This window comes from Phacochoerus africanus, chromosome 1 (genome assembly GCF_016906955.1).
Source record: "Phacochoerus africanus isolate WHEZ1 chromosome 1, ROS_Pafr_v1, whole genome shotgun sequence".
NCBI classification, from domain to species: Eukaryota; Metazoa; Chordata; class Mammalia; order Artiodactyla; family Suidae; genus Phacochoerus; species Phacochoerus africanus.
The window spans coordinates 16476447-16497221 of record NC_062544.1 but is presented as its reverse complement, the minus strand read 5'-3'; the positions used below and the strand labels follow the sequence as shown (position 1 = coordinate 16497221).

The window sequence follows — 20775 nt, the reverse complement described above, 5'->3', positions numbered from 1 at the left end:
CTCAGTGCCTACAGTCTCTTCTGGAGAAAAGACTCAATCTGAGGTGCAATTAGTCAGAAATGGGTTCAATAGATTCTTCCACACAAAACAAATGAAGAAACTTAAAATGGGAACAGAGAAGTAGGAGCATTAGGGCGGTGGAGAGGATTTTTTGCACCTGTGCATAGGAGAGGCCCGGAACGAAAAAGGCTGGAGCAAGGAGCCAGGTGTCACCACTTTCCAAAAAGTAGTGTTCACAAGAAAGTTCCAGGACTGCTCTCTGACATACATTAAGCTGACAATCATCAGCTTAATCTAGTGTGCATGGTGTCCTTCCTGTATTCTTCCTTCCTTTCTCTCTCCTTCCCTCTTCCTTTCCCTGCGCCTGAGGCCTATGTAAGTTGTCTGGCCAGAGATTGAACTCAGGCCGCGACAGCGACCCAGGCTGCTTCAGTGACACCTTAAGATTCTTAATGCCCTCCTTCGCAAGAGATTCGTTAGCATTTTCCTACTTTGGAATAAGTAGGTGCATTGTTCCTAGAAAGTAGAGTGACGTCGAGGAAACACTTTTTGTGGGAGCTTGAGCAGCTGCAGTGAGGTTATGGGAATGTCTTACACATTATTCTATTCCCGTGCAAGTGCCTTGCATGGTAGGAGCTCAAAAACTGTTTTTTAGAATTATCTTCAAACTTTTAGTTGTCCTTCTCAAGGAAGCCTGTGCCCACACGCGGCAGCAAGCAGGTCTGCGCCTAGAAATAACATTTATTCTAAGGACCTCTGCGCAGGGATTCCTGGGAGGCGGTTCCCCTCCCTTATTACTTCGTTTCTCCACCCCTCAGTCGCCTTTGAAAGAGTAGGAACGCCACGTGATTTCCCTCGTTTACTCCACCTCTGAAAAACCGGCTGATAATGGGCAGGAGCGTAGACCAACTGTAAGACGTTATTTTCTCCTCCAGCCAATAGAAAGAGGAGCTAAGTATAAGGCTCAGCTTTGGTGACTCCCCCGCCCCCTTTGAGCCCGTCCCCAACTCCTCCTCTAAGATACCACATTTGACAACTCGTCCGGCCAATGAGAAGTTCCTACTCTGCATGGGAGGGATGGACTGGGTGATAGACGTCCTGATCTGACCAGTGGAATGTCACAAGTGCGGGAGGGGTGTAGCACGGAACCAATGGCGCAGTGCCAATAGCGAGCATGGGGGGGGGGGTAAGGGCGGGACAAAACTGTTAGCGTGAGGGCGGGGAAGGCCCGGGGAACCCAGCAGCGCTGCCGCCGCCGCCGCAGCAGCAGCCGGAGTTGGAGGAGGGAGAAGCCAGGAAGAAAATGGCGGCTGTGGCTGCAGAGGCGGCAGCGACTGCAGCGTCCCCCGGGGAGGGGGGCGCCGGCGAGGCCGAGCCGGAGATGGAGCCCATCCCCGGCAGTGAGGCCGGCACTGACCCGCTCCCGGTCACGGCCACTGAAGCATCTGTGCCGGACGCCGAGGCCGACGGACAGCAGTCCTCTCCTCAGGCCGACGAGCCCCCGCTCCCGCCGCCACCGCCGCCGCCGGGGGAGCTCGCCTGCAGCCCGGAGGCGGCGGTGCTGGAGCTGGAGGCGGACGAACTGCCTGCCGGTGTTGTGGAGCTGACGGCAGCCGCGTCTCAGGAAGGGCCTGACCTTCCACCTTCCCCTGCACCGCCGCCCGAGCAGCCCCCAGCTCCCGAGGAGCGCCAGGAACTACCGCTGCCCCAGCCAGCAGCCCCTGCGCTCGTGCCGCCGGCGGGCGGGGACTCCGCGGTGTCGCAACTGATCCCCGGCTCGGAGGTGCGGGTCACGCTGGACCACATCATTGAGGACGCGCTCGTCGTGTCGTTCCGCCTCGGGGAGAAGCTCTTCTCGGGGGTCCTCATGGATCTGTCCAAAAGGTACTGCGTCCTCCCCAGCACGCCCCCGGGCGCCCCGGCCCCCACGGTCCCCGGGGAGGGATCGAGCCTGGGCGGCCCCTTCACTTCGGGCTCCCGCCTCTTAGGCGCCCTGCTGCCTGTACCGCCCTTGGGTCCCGCGCGGCGCGTGCTCCGAGAGGGGCAGGCGCGTGGGGCCGCAGGAGGGCGGGCCCTGCCCCAGGTGGACGCCCGCGAGTGCAGGTGTCCCGCCGGGTGGGGGGCGCGGGTGTTGACGGCCTTGCGGGTCTCACCCCCAGTCTCGGCCTTTTACTATGACCTGTCCCTGGCTCACCCACACGGGAGTGGATGGGTTAATGCAAAATGCAGAAGGCTTTTTGCAGAGAACGGGGTGCTGGATGGGGGGATATACTGCCCTGTTCTCAAATTAGCCTTGAATGAGGTTGAAAAAAGGGGTGTGTGCTTTGGGACTCCCAAAAGGCTGTCACTCCTTATCAAGGGAAAAGCATTTATTAAAAATGAGATCCTTGACTGTTATTCTTAGTTAGAACTAATTCCCCCTAGATAAGTTCAGTATGGAAGCATATTAGGTTCATCATGATGATAGCTTTAAGGAAAGTCTAAAGAAGAGATTGTTTTTTTTTAACCTTTAGTATCGAGATGTGGTATAAAAGTATTAAAATACTAACTTCTCAAACGATACAGTTTAAATGGTTGAGTTCACCCACAACGTTTGGGTGTGAACTCAATAGCCAGTCTCTTGTACCACATTTTCCTTTTTTAATTGTTTGGGCATTACTTTAAACAGGTGAAGAAGATACTCTCTTCTAGGTCTAGAGTTACCTTAACCTTTTTATTCTCTTCTTTTGCAGATATGAAGTGCAGAGGCTCCCATTCACGGCTCTTCATTCTGTTTCCTGCAACAGCACACACTTAGTGTCTCACCTGTTTAGAAATGGTTAATTTTAGTATGTTTTACTTTTAGCTGCTTTGCCCTCCCGTCCAGACCTAAGAATCTTTTCTCATTTGGGATACATAATTGAAGCATGGGAGAAGGTGGGAGCCTTTATGCCTACGTCTTACATTTTTTAAAAAATTAAAAAAAATTAGTTTCTTTTTTGTCTTTTTAAAAAAATTTATTTTTGCTTTTTAGGGCCGCACCTACGGCATATGGAGGTTCCCAGGTTAGGGGTCTAATCGGAGCTGTAGCTGCTGGCCTGTGCTACAGCAACATGGGATCCAGGCCTCCTCTGCAACCGACACCACAGCTCACAGCAACGCTGGATCTCTGATCCACTTAAGCAAGGCCGGGGATCAAACCCGAATCCACTGGCTAGCAGTCGGATTCATTTCTAACGCACCACAACGGGAACTGGCTGGTTTTTTTTTTTTTTTTTTGAAGTAGAATTTACGTTAGGACTTATATACTTTTGTTTTTTGTCATTAGAAAGCAAAATAAGACCAAAGTGCTTTCTACTGATTAATGGCAAAAGAGAGAGTGTATGCTTGATAGTGTGTATGCTATTGAATCAAACAGAAGTGAAGGCTGGTGATTGTGTGAGAATCTGGATTTCAAATCTGCAAAAGGAAAGTGCAAAAAGGTAAGTTTTTTCTGCAAATAGAATGGATGGTGCTATTCTGTTTTGAGGTGCTCATTGTGTTGGTGTTTTATTTATTTTAAAATTTTCTTTGGTAGGGAACTGCAATTTGTTGTTTGAGTTTGGGTCTATTTTTACTGACAGTACTTACAAAGAGCAGTTTCTTTCCTTGGGGTTCCTTTTACATTTTAACATTTTGAAGTGAAAGGATCCTGTCACTGAAGTAGTTTTTAAAAAGCCATTAAGGGAACCATATCAATTTTTCATTCAACAAATATTTATTGAGCACATCTGTGTAGAGCACTCTCCTAGGCATTCTGAGTATTATATGTATTCTGCCTTCTAGAAGCTTATATAGGATGCACACACATCTTGGAAGTGGTGAGGAAATCAGACGGTGTTTTTAAAATTTTATCCCCCCCCATAAAATAAAATTTAGCCCTTCAAGGAATTATTATTGGGCCAATGATTGACTAGTTAAGTATCTTTTTCATAGTTTAATTCGGAAAAATGTATGTTTTGTAATCTGCACTTACTTGATTGCGTATTTTATTGCACAGGGTTGATGTTAATTGATGATCTAAGAGATAACTCTTCACCGGCTTTGCCAAGACCATGACTGTAGTCATCATTTGCTTTAAAAATAGTTTGTGTGGGGGAAAAATGTAATTGTAATGTACACATGTAAGGATAACCTGACCCCCTTGCTGTACAGTGGGGGAAAAAAAAAAAAAGTTTGTATCCTATTTGAATTGGCCATTGAATGAAACCTTTAGATACGAGAGCTTCCTACTGAGTGCCTGTTAAGTACCATGCTTTAGTCTTTGCAACTCTGGTGGAATTTTCATTTATATAGGAGGAAATTAGAAGTTCATTCAATTCGGCCAGCCATTTAGCTTGTAAATGGCAAAGGATTCAAATGTAGGTTGGTCTGATCCTAAAGCCTATGCTTTTTCTAATTTCGTATTAGAAAGGTAATTTGGCTGGCAAATTTCCTATTAAGCAGTAAATAAAGAATTGTATATTTCTGAAATACAATGCTTATCTTCATTTCAGTAGCTGTATGAGATAAAGTGGTTTGTAAGGGTGTTGGAGCCAAGCATATTGTTAATTCAGCTCATAGCCATGGCACCTTCTGCTCTGGAGAGTCCCCCCATTTCCTTAGCTGTATCCTGGGAACAGTGGGCTCTGAAATCGTGGTTCTTGCTTGTTTTGTAGGATAATCAGGAAAGAACCAACATTTGGGAGACTTTAAGTACATCAATATATGGGTGCTTTTCTTCAATCTTCCAAGGGGCCAGTTACTATTTTTATTAGTTATTTATTTTAACACCATGCATGGTACAAAAATGTCTTTTAAAGTTGGAAGAATTGTCCACCATGTAGAAAAAGTGATTCTAGAGTACAGGATTTCATATATAGTTGAATTAAGCAAGGGTCTACATTTGAAAGCATTAAACATTCTTCACCTTACTGTCATTGTATTTTCTTGCCTTATTTTTTTATAATTATTTGCTTGAAGAACACGTTTTTAAAGATAATCTTTTTGTGGAAAAAATGAGCAGGGCACATGTAATTAAATATACTAGGGGTTCCCTGGTGGCCTAGCAGTTAAGGATTTGGCCTAATCACTGCTGTGGATCAGGTCTCTGCTGTGGCATAGGCCAGTCTGTGATGCTGGTTCAATCCTTAGCCTAGGAACTTGTGTATGCTGTGGGTATGAGCAAACAAACAAAACACTTAAGGAAAAGAAAATGGGACTAAAAGTAGATGGATGGAGCTGGATAGTGTCTGGATAGTTGGGTGCTGACTTCTAGCATCTGCCTCTCCAATTAACACTTTGGGTAAACCTCTGTTCCTCTTTGGGATTCAGTCTCTAGTCCTTATGAAGCCAATTCGTTTTGACTTTAGGCAGTTGACTTTTTATTAAAAAAAAAAAAAAAAAGTTTTAGTCATGCCCATGGCATATGAAAGTTCCTTGGCCCAGGGTTCAAACCCAAGTCAGAGCAGCAACCTGAGTCAGGGCAATGACAACACCAGATACTTAACCCACTGAGTCACAGAGGAACTGCTCTGCGGGAGACTGTAAACACAAATAAGGAAACAAAACTTTATACCTCAGTTTATAATATATGTAAAGTGAAGAGGGTGACCAGGTGGTTTTCCTATACTGTCCTGGTTTGTTGTCACCGCCTCCCTTTTTTATTCAGAGTAATTTGCTTTGGTAGATAAATGGCATGGTCACCCTCAACCTAAGGGTATTTGAGTATTTGGTTAAAAGCAGATTTTGTGTAGCATAGTATTTATTTGAAACTGAATGCCTTTAAAGTGAGGCTTGCATTCTCTAGTTTACTCCAGGCTCCTCCACTGTTGTTTTATACCCAGCCCTTATAGGTAGTTTAGATTGCCTGCCTACTCCTGAATTTATTAGCAGAGTCTAATGACTGGCAGATATATTAGATAATCAACTAACTCACAAATTCAGTTTGGTTTTCCTATTTTCTTCCTTATCTTTTGAAATTTTGACATATGTACCTTTGTTTCTTCATTTAGCATTATGTAATAAGCATTCTGTCAGTTTTTAAACTGTCTTGATGATTTTAGAATAATCAGTTGTAACATAATATTTAATTTCCTTATGATAAGTGAACCTGCATGTGTGTATCACCCTTGTTTCAACATTTATTAACTGTTAGCCAAAAGTGTTTTATCATAAGCCCACCTCCACTGGATTATTTTGAAGCTAATCCTAAGCATACCCCTTAACCATAAATATTTTGGTACAGATCTCTAAAAAAGATACAGACTTTAAAATGTAACTGTACTGTTTCAAATAATAGCAACAGTTCCTTAATATTATCATATATCCTGTCAGTGGTAATTTCTGATTGTCTCAATTAACATTAAGTTTTGTTCAAATTAGAATGCAAGGAAAGTTGGTACATTGGAGTTGGTTGAGAAGTTTTTCATCCGTGGTTCCCCTGCCATTGCTTTTATTCTCTGGCAGTATATCTATTAAGCCATAGACTTTGGTAGAATTTTCCACATTTTGGATTTTTCTTCAGATTGCATCTCCTTGGATGCATTTCCATGTTTTTTAAAATAGTTCTTTTCCCTCAGGAACAAACTAAGGGGACAACTGCAGTCCCTTAAGGGCCTCTTGTGAAAGCCTCTCATCCCTTGTTTTGGGTCAGTGGAAACATTATCTCTTACCTGCCTGCAAACTTTTAGGCCTTTCGCTTAAACACACCTCCAACTTTAGTAACTCTGAAAATAGGAAAATCTAACCAGCCAAGATAATCTTCCAAGGGCAGAGGCCTTCAGCGCAGGTTTCTAAAAAGGTACTTTCTGGAGTTCCTACTTGTCTCCATGGTGGCGCTGGTTCCATCCTCCAGCCCAGTGCAGCAGGTTAAGGATCTGGCATTGCAGCAGCTGGAGCATGGGTTCCTGGCCTGACAACTTCCAAATGCTGCAGGTGAGGCTAAAGAGAAAAAAAGGTAGTTTCTCAGCCTTCTCTATACTTGAAGGGGTATATTTAATAAGACCTGTGGTTTCTTACTGTACGAGGGATGATTTAAATAGTTTATTGCTGTTCTCCACATCTTAAGAAAAGTTATAAAGCTGCTTTGAAATTCTGAGATCTGATATGAATTGAGGAACCATGAAGTAAATGCTTAGGTTTAAAAACCCTTGTTGGGAGGGAGTTCGCTTTGTGGCTCAGTGGTTAATGAACCCGACTAGTACCCATGAGGATGCAGGTTCGATCCTTGTCCTAGTTCCTTGTCCTTGCTCAGTGGGTTAAGGATCTGGCATTTCTGTGAGCTGTGGTGTAGGCTCGGATCCTACTTTGCTGTGGCTGTGGTGTAGGCTGGCAGCTACAGCTCCAATTCAGCCCCTAGCTTGGGAACTTCCACATGCCACAGGTGTGGCCCTAAAAAGCAAAAAAATTAAAAATAAATAAAATAAAAATATAAACGCCCTTGTTCATTTTAGTTTTGTGGTACATGTTTATTAAAGGTTGTGGCTATTAGTATTTTGGAATTGATCTTTTTACAAATACTGTCTTTTTATGTATGTGGGATACTGTTGCATTAAAAATAATTGAAAAGATTTCACTAAGTTCTTAACACAATTTGTAGAAAATTTACTTGTGTTTTAAGGAAATATAAACCAAGTCTGATTTTTTTTCTTTACAGAGACCATGAAACGTATGGTGCAATAGCTGTACTTTTGGTGGGAAAAATATACAGCCATTCTGGTGAAGCAGTGAGTAGTGATATGAGTAGCTTATACTAAGTGTCCAGGTTGAGAATTAAGGACTTCAAGTAGTATGCTTGAATGATTGTGTGGAGTTGTACATTATTTAAAACACTTAAAATATTTTTGGTTGTTATCCTGCTTATATCCCAAGGTGTCGTTAAAGGATTTCCACAGTAAAATAGCATAGAGGCAAGTGCTTATCACTTTTTCTGACCTAAGCAGCTTTAGGACACACACTGCTGTACTAATATTTCACTGTACTGAGAGTTGGCTTTTTTTTGTCACTTCTTTTTTTCTTCACTTGTACTAATGATTTCTTTTGGAAGTGATTAGTTGGATATTAAAAGTCTAGTTTGAGGAGTTTTCACTGTGGCAGCAGGTTCAGGATCCAATTGGTTAAGGGTCTGGTGTTCCTGCAGCTGTGCATAGGTTGTAGCTATGGCTCAGATTTGATGATCCCTGGCCCTCGAACTTCATATGCCACAGATGTGGCCAAAAATAAGCAAATAACTAAAATTTTATAAATTAGGTAACTAGGTGTGTTAGACACAAACTCTGCCAGGCATGTTTTTTTGGACTTGGGTTTCTAATGAGCTTAATTTTCAATCATTTATGTGTAAATAAGACCATACTTCGTTGTGCACAGTTTACTAGGTTTAATCTTAAGATCAGGTTTTCTTGGGGGTGGGGGGGAGGCTTCAAAGACTGTGTTCCTTCATCTTCATCTTCTCTATAGGTGAGTCAATATCAGTCCTATTGATTAAAAAATGAAAGCTGTCCCTAGTAGTTACTTGAAATAGCTACTATTTGAGACGTGTCTTTATTTCTTAATGTTTTTTGGTCCTGTTCTCCCTTAATTTTCCAATTAATTCAGACACATCAGCAGAACAGAGGTGCTTTAGTGGCAGAGCTTGTAAGAAAGTAAGTGGAGGTTAAGTTATATACTCTGGGTGGATTTAATATAGAACATTTTTGCCAGACACTTCTGGGCAGTTGTTTTTAAATGTTCTTAAGATTTCTGAGCTCTGTTCCAGTTTGTTTTGAACAAGGTGATTCTGATGCATCGGATTCCTAGACCATATTTGGAGACAACTGATTTTTAGGGAGTAGTTTTGCCAAAATAGTAGGACCATAAATCTGTTCAACCTGTTACAAAGGTTATTGGGTAATTTGATTGGAATGCAATTACGAAGTAAGCTATATACATGTGAGGATGGGCCACTTGGGTGGCAGATCCAGATCCTTTCTGTAGAAATGGTAATTAGACTTGGAAATGGTTTCTTAAATCTGGTTGCCCACTAGAAGTTTTAAGTAGTCCATAATTTTTATCTCTTTCCTTTTGGACCAAGTGGCCTTAAAATAGAGTGGTTCTTTAGACTTGTGAAACGCATACATCCTTCAATATTTGACTTCTCTTTTTTGCTTATTTTCACCATCTAGGAAGGTTGCCAAGCTTACTTTGTGTAATTAATAATAGCTACTATGTATTTCCCACTCCTAAACTAGGAACTGAGCCAAAGCACTTTGTATACATTGTTTCATTTTACTCTGGAAAATCCAGTGAGTTTAAATTCTGTTAATCTCCATTTCACAGATAAAGATGCCAAGGCTCAGATTTAGTAATTTGCCTAAAATTATAAGTGGTGGATATCAACAGGTATGGAAGATGCTTTTACTTGTGGAATAAGATGAATCCTGAGAGTCACAGTGATGTTTGAGAATTACATTTTGATTTGAATAAGAAAGCACTGAGAAATTGAAGATGCTGGAGTTCCCCTTGTGGTGCAGTGGTTAACGAATCTGACTAGGAACCATGAGGTTGCAGGTTCGGTCCCTGCCCTTGCTCAGTGGGTTAACCATCCGGCGTTGCCCTGAGCTGTGGTGTAGGTCGCAGATGCTGCTCGGATCTCATGTTGCTGTGGCTCTGGCATAGGCCAGCGGCTACAGCTCCGATTGGACCCCTAGCCTGGGAACCTCCATATGCCGTGGGAGCAGCCCAAGAAATAGCAAAAAAAAGAAATTGAAGATGCCTTTTTGAGTGATGCACAATTCTCTAGGATGTGAAAAAAATCCCATTCTAATTTTAATACATTTAACTGTATTTATCTTGGTAGGGAGTTACCCTGGTAGGTAGAAATTGTAGAGAACTCTGTTCCTCACTCAACCAGGCTTAGTTGTTTGCTTTTAAAATATGAACAGCTCTTCAGTTCAATTTAGTGAACTCTTTGGGCATTTTTAGAAGAGGGGTTTCTTTTTCATATTTTGTCCTGGGTCTTAAATGTTTTGTCCTGCTTGGTGTGCCCCTGGCAGCAGTGGACACCATTTCATCATGGGAGGACTCACAGAATGTCAGATTTGAAGCTAGTTGTGAGCAGAAGATCCAGCATTGACTTAAGTACTGGACGATTGAATAGGAGAAGCGTAAGACTAAAATACAGTAAGTTGGATAGCCTGTTTTTGGTAAGATAGAAATAGTGAAATAAATTGCCTTTTAAAAAAAGTCCAGGAGGAGTTGCCGTTGTGGCACAGCAGAAATGAATCTGACTAGGAAACGTGGTATCCTAGTTGATCCCTGGCCTTGTTCAGTAGGTTAAGGATCTGGTGTTGCCCTGAGCTGTGGTGTAGGTTGCAGACTCAACTTGGATCTGGCATTGCTGTGGCTGCGGTGTAGGCCAGCAGCTGTAGCTCTGATTCGACCCCTAGCTGGGAACCTCCACATGCGGCCAGTGTGGCCCTTAAAAAAAAAAAAAAGAAAAAGGTCCATCTTGGGAGTTTGGTTTTAGCTCAGTTGGTAATGAACCTGATTAGTAACCATGAGATTGCAGGTTCCATCCCTGGCCTCGCTCATTGGGTTAAGGATCGATCCAGTGTTGGCACGAACCAAGGTGTAGGTTGCAGATGTGGCTTGGGTCCTGTGTTGCTGTGGTGTAGGCCAGCAGCAGCAGTTGTGATTTCACCCCTAGTCCGAGAACTTCCATATGCCACACGTGTGGCCCTAAAAAGCAAAAAATAAAAAAGTTGATCTCTCGAGAAATAATAACTTTGACCTCTGTGGTGGACTCTTTTGGATATAATAATAAATAGAAATATTAAATGTACATAGAAGTCATAATGGAAACAGAATTTAACACTGCTTATTGGTGTCCTGAGACAGGACCAACAGAATTCTTTTCAAGTGTTTGAAAACTGTGATGAGTATTTACATTAATAATTAGGTTGTTTTATATCAGAGTTCATTTTCGTTGCAGAATGTCAAAAGAGTGTTTCTCTAAGCGATGTACAAAAATGAAGTCAGGATTTGTTGCCTCTTAGAAATAGTTTGCCCTTTGTGGCCATTATCATTTTCTTGGATGGTTGTTTTAAAAAAAGAAATTATTAGGGAGCCAAATAATTTGAGTATCGTACAGATATTATGACTGTTTCTGCTTTTAAAAACTCTGACATGTGTTTTGTCTGTAGTTGTTTTCATTTATATTTCCAAAATATCCATGCAAGTTGTTTTTAGAGGATTGTTTGATGTTACGTGATAGGGAGCTTAAAATCTAAATTTTAGATTTAGATTCCTTTGTGGCTCAATAAGGTTAAGGATTTGGTCTTGTCACTGCAATGGCTTGGGTCACTGCTGTGGTATGGGTTTGACTGGGAACATGCTGTGGATGGAGCACCCCGAAAATCTAAGTTATTTGTGTTTAACCTCTTTTTCCCTCCCTCCAAAAGCTATTTTTATAAAAGGATTACGTAGACTTTTATAAGATTGAGTAAATTCTTAAGGTTTCAGAGATTTTTTTCAGGACTTTTATGCAGCAACCCCCCAACCCTCTACCAGTTAATGTTCTTATATTAAAAAAAAAATTTTCTTTTTTTTTTTTTTAGGGCCACACCCGTGGCATACGGAGGTTCCCAGGCTAGAGGGTGAATCAGAGATGTAGCTGCTGGCCTACATCACAGGCACTGGCCTATACCACAGCCACAGCAACACGAGATCTGAGCCTCTTCTTCGACCTACACCATAGCCCATGGCAACACCAGATCCTTAAACCCACTGATTCAGGCCAGGGATGGAACCTCTGTTCTCATGGGTACCAGTCAGATTTGTTTCAGCTGAGCCACGACATGGGAACTCTTTTAAATTTTTAAAAAATTTTAATTATTTTTGCTTTTTTAGGGCCACATGTGTGACATATGGAAGTTCGTAGGTTAGGGGTTAAATCAGAGCAGCAGCTGCTGGCCTACACCCCAGCTCATAGCAATGCCAGATCCTTAACCCACTGAGTGGGGCTGTGGGTAGAACCCGCATTCTCATGGATACTAGTCAGGTTTGTTACTCTTGAGCTACAAAGGGAACTCCTTTACCAGTTTATTTTAAAAGATATTTCCTGCATTGATGTTCATAATTGGTGGGTGTTTTGTTTTTATGTTGGCTAAAGTCATCCTTCCTCCTTCCTCACCCACTGGGGTACCTGCAATCCCTGCAGGTGGCCTTTGTAATAAAGCCTTGGGGCTTTTAATGATCAACATCATCCAGGAGTTCCCCGTTGTGGCCTAGTGGTAACGAGCCTGACTAGTGACCTTGAGAATGTGGGTTTGATCCCTGGCCTTACTCATTTGGTTAAGGGTCCAGCACTGCTGTGAGCTGTGGTATGGGTTGCAGATGTGGCTCGGATCCTGCATTGTGTGGCATGTAGAAGTTTCCCGGGTCAGCAGTTGAATCCAAGCTGCAGCTGTGTGCTACAAAGCAGGTGTGGCAGTACTGGATGCTTTAACCCACTGCCCCAGGCCAGGGATCAAACTTGTGTCCATGCAGTGACCTGAGCTGTTGAAGTAGGATTCTTAACCCACTGCACCACAGCAGGAGCACTGATAATTACCATATATTATGCATACTTTGTATTTTCTTTCTTTTTTTTTTTTGTCTTTTTGCTATTTCTTGGGCTGCTCTTGGTGGCATATAGAGGTTCCCAGGCTAGGGGTCGAATCGGAGCTGTAGCCGCCAGCCTACGCCAGAGCCACAGCAATGTGGGATCTGAGTCGCGTCTGCCACCTACACCACAGCTCACGGCAACGCTGGATCGTTAACCCACTGAGCAAGGGCAGGGATGGAACCTGCAGCCTCATGGTTCCTAGTCGGATTCATTAACCACTGCGCCACGACAGGAACTCCCTGTGTACTTTTTTTAAAACAGTTCCATCCAGAATCTCTTTATTATTTCTTTGTTCATACCTATGGTATGTGGGAGATTCTAGGCCAAGGATCCAACCTGTGCCATAGCAGTGAGCTGTGCCACAGCAGTGACAACACCAGATTCTTAATCTGCTGAGCCACCAGGGAACTCCCAATTATGTATATTAATCTTTTTTGTTTTTGTCTTTTTAGGGCTGTACCTGCGACCTGTGGAGGTTCCCAAGCTAAGGAAGGGTCCACTCGGGGCTACAGCTGCCGGCCTGCACCACAGCCAAAGCCACACTAGAGCCAAGCCGAGTCTGTGACCTATACCACAGCTCACGGCAGTGTTGGATCCTTAACCCACTGAGCGAGGCCAAGGATCAAACCCGCAACCTCATGGTTCCTAGTTGGATTCGTTTCCACTCTGCCACAATGGGAACTCCCTTAACTGCAATTCTAATATCCAAAAAGCTCTGAAAACTGAACTTTAATTTTTTGGTGGCCAAACCTAACCTGACTGAAACTATGTGAGGATGTTGTATGTATTTATCCATTTGGTGTGAAGGTTCTTGCGCATTTCACAGCTAAAATGTTAGTATGCTTGATGATAGAATGCTTGTTATCTTTTGAAAACTAGGAAAAATTCTGAATTCTGAAGCCTGTCCACCTCTGTAGAGTTAGGAGGATGTGGACCTGTTAGCTCCCCCACTTGCTCAGTGGGGCCATGGGCCTGAAGGAGAGGGTTAAGTAACTTAAAGTGAAGGGAAGCGGTAGTGGTGGTCAGGAGCCTGACTTGGCGCCAACTGCCTGGGTTCATCTTGGCTCTACTGCTTACTAGCTGTGAGGTTTTTAATTTATTTTTTGTCTTTTTAGGGCTGTACCTGCAGCATATGGAAGTTCCCAGGCTAGGGGTGGAATCAGAGCTGCAGCTGCTGTCCTACACCACAGCAATGCCAGATCTGAGCCGCGTCTGTGACCTACACCACAGCTCATGGCAACACCAGATCCTTAACCCACTGAGTGAAGCCAGGGATTGAACCTGTGTCCTCATGGATACTAGTCAGGTTCATTACCACTGAGCCACTACGGAACTCTGTAGCTGTGAGATCTTGGGAAGGCCAATACCCTTTGCTTTAGTTTCATCAACTGTAAATTGGAAATAGTGATAACCTTTTATGAAAGGGGGTGGTGGTATTGTGATAATTAAATGATGTAAATAAGTGCATATTTAGCATAGTGCCTGGCACATAGTGCTATATAGGTGCTACTATTTTTATGAAGTAGCTACGAAGTGGCAGAACTAAGATGAATGACAACAGCTATTATAGCCACTTGAGTAGTTAGCTTGAATAGACACTCGATCTAGATGTGTTGTGGCCTACAGTATAATCTGCATCTTCCGAATAACTTGAAGACGTCTGTGGAAGCTTCAGGTAATGCTAGTGAAGAATAATTTCCCCCTTTTCTTAAGGAAGGATGGCATTTATATTTTACTAAGGAATGAGACAACAAGGAGTTGTTTTCAGAATCGTGGGGGATGCATCTCAGTCTCTTCTTCCCAATAACTTCTTGGGGTAGATGGCTTGAGAGGAAATTACGGGCTTTGTCATGAAAAGTTACAGTCTCATTAGGGAAATTAGTCCTCAAGAGTCTTTCTGCTTCTTAACATGCTTTTAAAACATAATTGAAAAGGGCTGACCTTTGACACATTTCAAAGTTAGGGAAAGGAAGATGTTTTTGTATTCTGTGGTATAGTTGAACTTTAACTAAAGTTCAACTGAACTAAAGTTTTTAATAAAGTGGTTTACACTTTTGGTCCCATCAGTATATAATCAGAAGCCTTCACTGGCCTTGTCTTAGGAAGAGACTGGTATTCTCCATCCATCACACTTAGTTAACCGTCATACACACAGCAACATGCCTTTTCATCAGATAGCTTATCTGTATTTTATTGTTTGTTAAAGGCTGATTCCTTACCTGCCTCCTACAGAAGGGGGAATCAGGTTGGTATGTGATTTCCTCTGATGCTGCTTTTAACCTGCTAGCTTTTACCTCACCTACTCAGTGTTTCACTTGTTTAAACTAACTTAAGTTGGTGATCAACATTCACAAATGGGCAGCCACTGTTATTTTGCTCTTCCCTTAGTCTATTTGGGCCCAAAGGTGAAGTCCCCTTCCTGCAAAGCTAATTGCCTAATTACTAATCCTCAGTGCTTTTTTTCCCTGTAGTCTATAGATACCTTCTTTTGGCAGTGACTTTGGCATTCTGGTCTCACCTGCTACAGCTGCTGGTCTCACCTGCTACAGCTGGATCCTAAGGCTGGGACCTAGTTTTTTATACTATCTGACAAATACTTGTATTTCAGTATAGATGTTGGGCTTAGTGGTACTTGGTGATTTTGCTGGCATTTATGCTTAAGTAGAACAAATTTTTTTTTTTTTAAATATACTTTCTTTGCTTGAAGATTTTGATGGAACTGAGATAAACTAAACTTCAGATTATATTTTTAGGGAGTTCCCATTGTGGCTCAGTGGGTTACGAATCAAACTAGTATTCATGAAGATGTGGGTTTGATCCCTGGCCTTGCTCATGAGTTGTGGTATAGGTCACAGATAAGGTTTGGATCCTGCATTGCTGTGTTTATCCATTTGTGGTGTAGACTGACAGCTGTAGCTCCTATTCAACCCCTAGCCTGGGAATTTGCATATGCTGCAGGTGTGGCCGTAAAAAGCAAAAAAAAAAAAAAGTAATCTTTTAAAACCTTATTTTGAAATAATTTGAAAGCAGAGCAAACTTTATATTCACTAATTTTTAAAACTTTGCCCCATTTTGCTTGATTGATCATTCTTTATAAAAACATGTCTTTTCCCTTGAACTGAGAGTAGGTTGTATATTTTATTCTCCTTTACTGCTTGATACTGGAGTATCTATTTCCTAAGATCAAAGGTATTCTGGTACATGATCACAACATAGTTTTTAAATTCAGGAAATGCTGATATGAAAACTTTATCTATTTTGTAGCCCATATTTTATTAATTTGTCAGTTGTTACAAAAATGTCCTTTTAAGCCTTTTTCCTCAGTAAATAATCATGTATTGATTTAGTACAGTATATGGAATGGGAACTATTACTCAATTTAGGTTATTCTGATACCTAACCAGGAGAGGCTCAGGTTATACAGGGAGTGTTGTGTGCTCAGGGTACATGTGCAGGAACCTGATTGTCATGTGTCCTCAGTAGTGGTGTTCACTTGGCTCCTCTCTCAGGTCAGAGTGTTGTTCTGTTATTCTCCAGTGTAATTACTGTTATTTCCCCTGTGCTAACAGATCCTTTAATAGCATGGAAATAAACTGCTTTTCATCAAACTTTTCCCTCTACATTAGAGGGGAAAGTTTAAAAATTTTAATTGTGGTGAAAAACACATAAAACACACCATCTCAATCATTTTTAAGAGTATATATAGATCAGCAGTATTAAGTACATTTACACTGCTGTGAAGCAGATCTTCCGAAGTTTTTTTTTTTATCTTGCAAAACGAAAACTCTATGCTTAATGTTTTTTTTGTCTTTTGTCTTTTTAGGGCCTCACCTGAGGCACATGGAGGTTCCCGGGCTAGGGGTTGAATCAGAGCTGTAGCTGCTGGCCTACACCACAGTCGTAGCAACATCTGAGCTGCATCTGTGACCTGCTCCACAGCTCATGACAACACCGGATCCTTAACCCACTGAGCCAGGCCAGGGATTGAACCCACAACCTCATGGTTCCTAGGCGGATTCTTTCCGCTGCATCACAACGGGAACTCCGACTTCAGGTATTTTATGTAAGTGGAATCATATACTGTTTCTCTCTTTTTATGATGGGTTTATTTCACTTAGCATGATGTTTTCAAGGTTCATACACATTGTGGCATGTGACAGGATTTCCTTTTTAAGGATGAGTAAGACTGCATTGTATATATGTACCAATATTTTGTTTATCCATTTGTCTGTTAATAGGCATTGGGTTGTTTCCACCTTTTGGCTAGTATAAATGCTGCTGTGGACATGGGTGGGCACGTATCTTTTTGAGACTTTTTGGTTTGTTTTGGATATATATACTCAAGTGGGGTGTGCTGGCTTGTATTTTTAATTTTTTGATGAATAGGTGTAATGTAAATTTTCTTTTGTAAAATTTTCTATTGCATGTAGCTGACTATTGATTTAATTTCATTTGTCCTGAGAGTAAGCTTTGACATAATAAACAATCTCAACAGAGATGCAGTGTGAACCAAAATTTAAGTTTGCTTCGCAGATTTCTCTCTCTCTCTTTTTTTTTTGTCTTTTTGCCTTTTCTAGGGCGGCTCCGAGGCATATGGAGGTTCCCAGGCTAGGGGTCTCATCGGAGCTGTAGCTACAGGCCTATGCCAGAGCCACAGCAACGCAGGATCCGAGCCACATCTGCAACCTACACCACAGTTCATGGCAACGCCGGGTCCCTAACCCACTGAGCAAGGGCAGGGACCGAACCCGCAACCTCATGGTTCCTAGTTGGATTTGTTAACCACTGCACCATAATGGGAACTCCAGATTTCTCTTCTTGATGATTTCTTGCTAATTTAAGGAAGGGGGTTGTTTGTGAAAACATCTGCTTGAAATGAAAATAAATTTAGGTAGTTAAAAAAATACATTAATTGCATATAGTTTTTTCCTCCTGTAGGTTCTTTAAGGAAAGAATTCTGGGAGGGAAAGGATTCTTGTTGTTCCTTGATCTATTTATTAGAGGGAGGTTTGGTCCAGACAACACTGAGGCCTAGGAGTTCTCTGGTAGCTCAGTGGGTTTTAAGGATCTGGTGGTGTCACTGCTATGACTCTGGTTACTGCTGTGTTGTGGGTTTGATCCTGGCCTGAGAAATTGATTGCTAGGGGCTTGGCCAAAAAAAAAAAAAAAGCTGCAAAACCTTGGGGCCTATCTCAACTAACCCTCCTGAACTTTTTTCCTGAGCATTTCTTTGGCATTTATATTAGCTGAAGATTCTTTTTCATAGTGTTTTTCTTTTGCCTTGACACATAATAACTATCAAGTCTCAATATTCTCCCTCTGCAAAATTTTGACACTCATTACTCCTAAATTATTAAGATGAGAGCTAATTTTGAAACTTTTTATAGATTTACAGGAATTTATTTGCAAAGATAGTGTAGGGTGGTCACTCACTTTACCTGGTTTTTCCCAAAAACTTTTTTTTTTTAGGGCCACACCCATGCAGTCGGGAAATCCCTAAGCTAGGGGTTGAATTAGAGCTACTCCTGCCAACCACAGCAACACCAGGTCGGAGTGGTATCTGCGACCTACCCCACACACAGCTCATGAAAATGCCAGATCCTTAACCCACTGAGTGGGGCCAAAGATCAAACCTGCATCTTCATGAATACTAGTTGGTTTTGTTTTCACTGAGCCAGACTGAGAACTCCGGCTTTGAAACTTCTGAGTGTAGTTGTTGTAGGCTACCTGTGGACCCCTGTACATACACGTTATACACATAAATGAAGCAGATTCACTGCAGTTACATGTATTTACACTGTGATTTTTTTTTTTTTTAATGTAAATTATAGTTGTGGGAGTTACTGTTGTGGCTCAGCAGGTTAAGAACCCTAGTAGTATCAATGAAGATGAGGGTTCAATCCCTGGCTTCAGCATTGGGGTGATCTGTGGTGTAGGGTGCAGATGTAGTTCAGATCCAGGTTGCTGTGGCTGTGACGGAGGCCAGCAGCTGCAGTTCCTCTTCAACCTCTAGCCTAGAAACTTCATGTGCCGCTGGTATGGCCCTAAAAAGCAAAAAAAAAAAAAATTTGATTTCAGTCAGTGTCCTCACAGGCAGTTTGAAAACATTGCCATGGTATTAAGTGTTGTCCATGGAGGGGTAACAGCATGATTGCTAAGACAGAGTAGGACACTGATCCCCCTTTCCTCTTAAAATGATTTATCTTCTGGTTCTTTGAGGAAGTTTTGTTATTTTAAAATATTTTTCTGCTTTTGTCAACCCATCACCCACAATTACCAGTTTGGGCTTCTGTTTTTTTTTTTTATTTTGGTGCCTGCAGATTCTATTCACCATTACATAATAAGTGCCTTCGTGTGTTATTAGAAACATTTAATGCTTGTAATTTACATGATTAGGAGGGAATGGCAAGGAAAAAGACCCTAGAAGGTGAACATACTAAATTCTACAGCTTATTCCACATAAACAACTTTAAAATAACTGGCTGGGAGTTCCCGTCGTGGCGCAGTGGTTAACGAATCCGACTAGGAACCATGAGGTTGCGGGTTCGGTCCCTGTCCTTGCTCAGCGGGTTAATGATCCGGCGTTGCCGTGAGCTATGGTGTAGGTTGCAGACGCGGCTCGGATCCCGCGTTGCTGTGGCTCTGGTGTAGGCCGGTGGCTACAGCTCCAATTGGACCCCTAGCCTGGGAACCTCCATATGCCGAGGGAGTGGCCCAAGAAATAGCAACAACAACAACAACAACAAAAAAGACAAGACAAAAAAAAATAACTGGCTGGATCATCCTCACATTGAGATCATAAATTAGAGATACAGAAAGGATCCCAAACTCTAGTAATTATTAGTTGAAAATAAGATCCAGTTACTTAAATAAGTTTTTTTTTGTCTTTTTTTGAGGGCCGCACCCACGGCATATGGAGATTCCCAGGCTAGGGGTCTAATCAGAGCTGTAGCCACTGGCCTACGCCAGAGCCACAGCAACGCGGGATCCGAGCCGCGTCTGCAACCTACACCACAGCTCACAGCAATGCCGGATCGTTAACCCACTGAGCAGGGGCAGGGACCGAACCTGCAACCTCATGATTCCTAGTTGGATTCATTTCCGGTGAGCCACGATGGGAACTCCATAAATGAAGTAAATAAAATGAAGTAATTTCTAACCAAGAAAAAAGGCTAGTATTTATTGACTTATTCATCCTCCCTTGAATCCCAAGGTAGGAAATGGTGTTATTTCCTTTTGCTTAATGTAAAAACTGAATTTAGAGAGGTTCAGTAATGTGTAAGGATACAGAGCTGGTGAAACCTGGTAAAAAAAAAATTAAGATAATCGCAGCTTAGTTATTCCTAATAAAAGGAAGGATATTTGGAGTTCCTGTTGTGGCTCGGTGGGTTAAGAACCCTACCGTGAGGATGAGGATTTGATCCCAGGCCTTGCTCAGTGGGTTAAGGATCTGGTGGTGTTGCTGCATGCTGCAGTGGAGGTCGAAGATGTGGCTCAAAAACAGTGGCTGTGGTGTAGCCTGGTAGCTGCGGCTCCAATTTGATCCCTAGTCTGGGAACTTGCATATGCTGCAGGTATGGCCCTAAAAAAATTTTTTTTATTAAAAAGGAAGGATTTATCCTTTGTTCAATTATGGAAATATCTGAAAGTTCAATGGGCAAAATGATGGTTTCTTAATACAAGTTAGAAAATTTTATTAATACAAATAGTGGTCTCACTTCAGATAAGTTGTTTTATGCAGCTCCACATTAAAACACAAAACCTCTTTCTTCTTGTCATCTTGAAAAAGTGGTTATTGAGTACGCACATATGAGAGAAGATCAGATGCTCAAAGTGCCTTGCAATTAATAGTCAGGAAGGCAAACACTTAGGTACCAAACGCTGTGCTAGACTAGAAAACTGCTTTTCCCCAAGTCTGATATAGTGGGGAATGTGTCCTTTGTAGATTAAGCCCAGACCCAAACTTGTCCCACCCTAGGTAAAAAAGGCTTTCCTCTTCACTTAGTGGTTTGTACTTGCTATACCTTACTGGTTTGTGGTAGCGAAGCTAGCAAACGACTTAAGGAAGAAACCATTTAGGCATTGAAACTAAATATCCTGGTGTTGGCTCTTCCTCTATTCCTGCCAAAGTTTGG

The 20775-nt window shown here is 42.2% G+C and overlaps 1 protein-coding gene across 6 annotated transcripts in view; it reads left to right on the top strand.

Annotated features, from left to right (window-relative positions):
• Positions 1 to 20775, top strand: part of PWWP2A (PWWP domain containing 2A) — a 113142-nt gene that overhangs the window by 73466 nt on the left and 18901 nt on the right. For 3 of the 6 annotated variants that reach the window (XR_007134971.1, XM_047780633.1, XM_047780460.1), the window contains exon 1: positions 1221 to 1884. The exons of 1 other annotated variant lie outside the window; for it this stretch is intronic. Coding sequence is in view for 3 of the 5 variants with exons in the window: in XM_047780633.1 (XP_047636589.1) it covers positions 1304 to 1884 (581 nt within the window). In the remaining 2 variants the exon portion in view is untranslated. Of the gene's footprint in view, positions 1 to 1219; positions 1885 to 3294; positions 3462 to 7654; positions 7725 to 20775 lie in introns of those variants that run through there. 2 more of the 6 variants (XM_047780539.1, XM_047780280.1) reach the window with 2 other exon arrangements.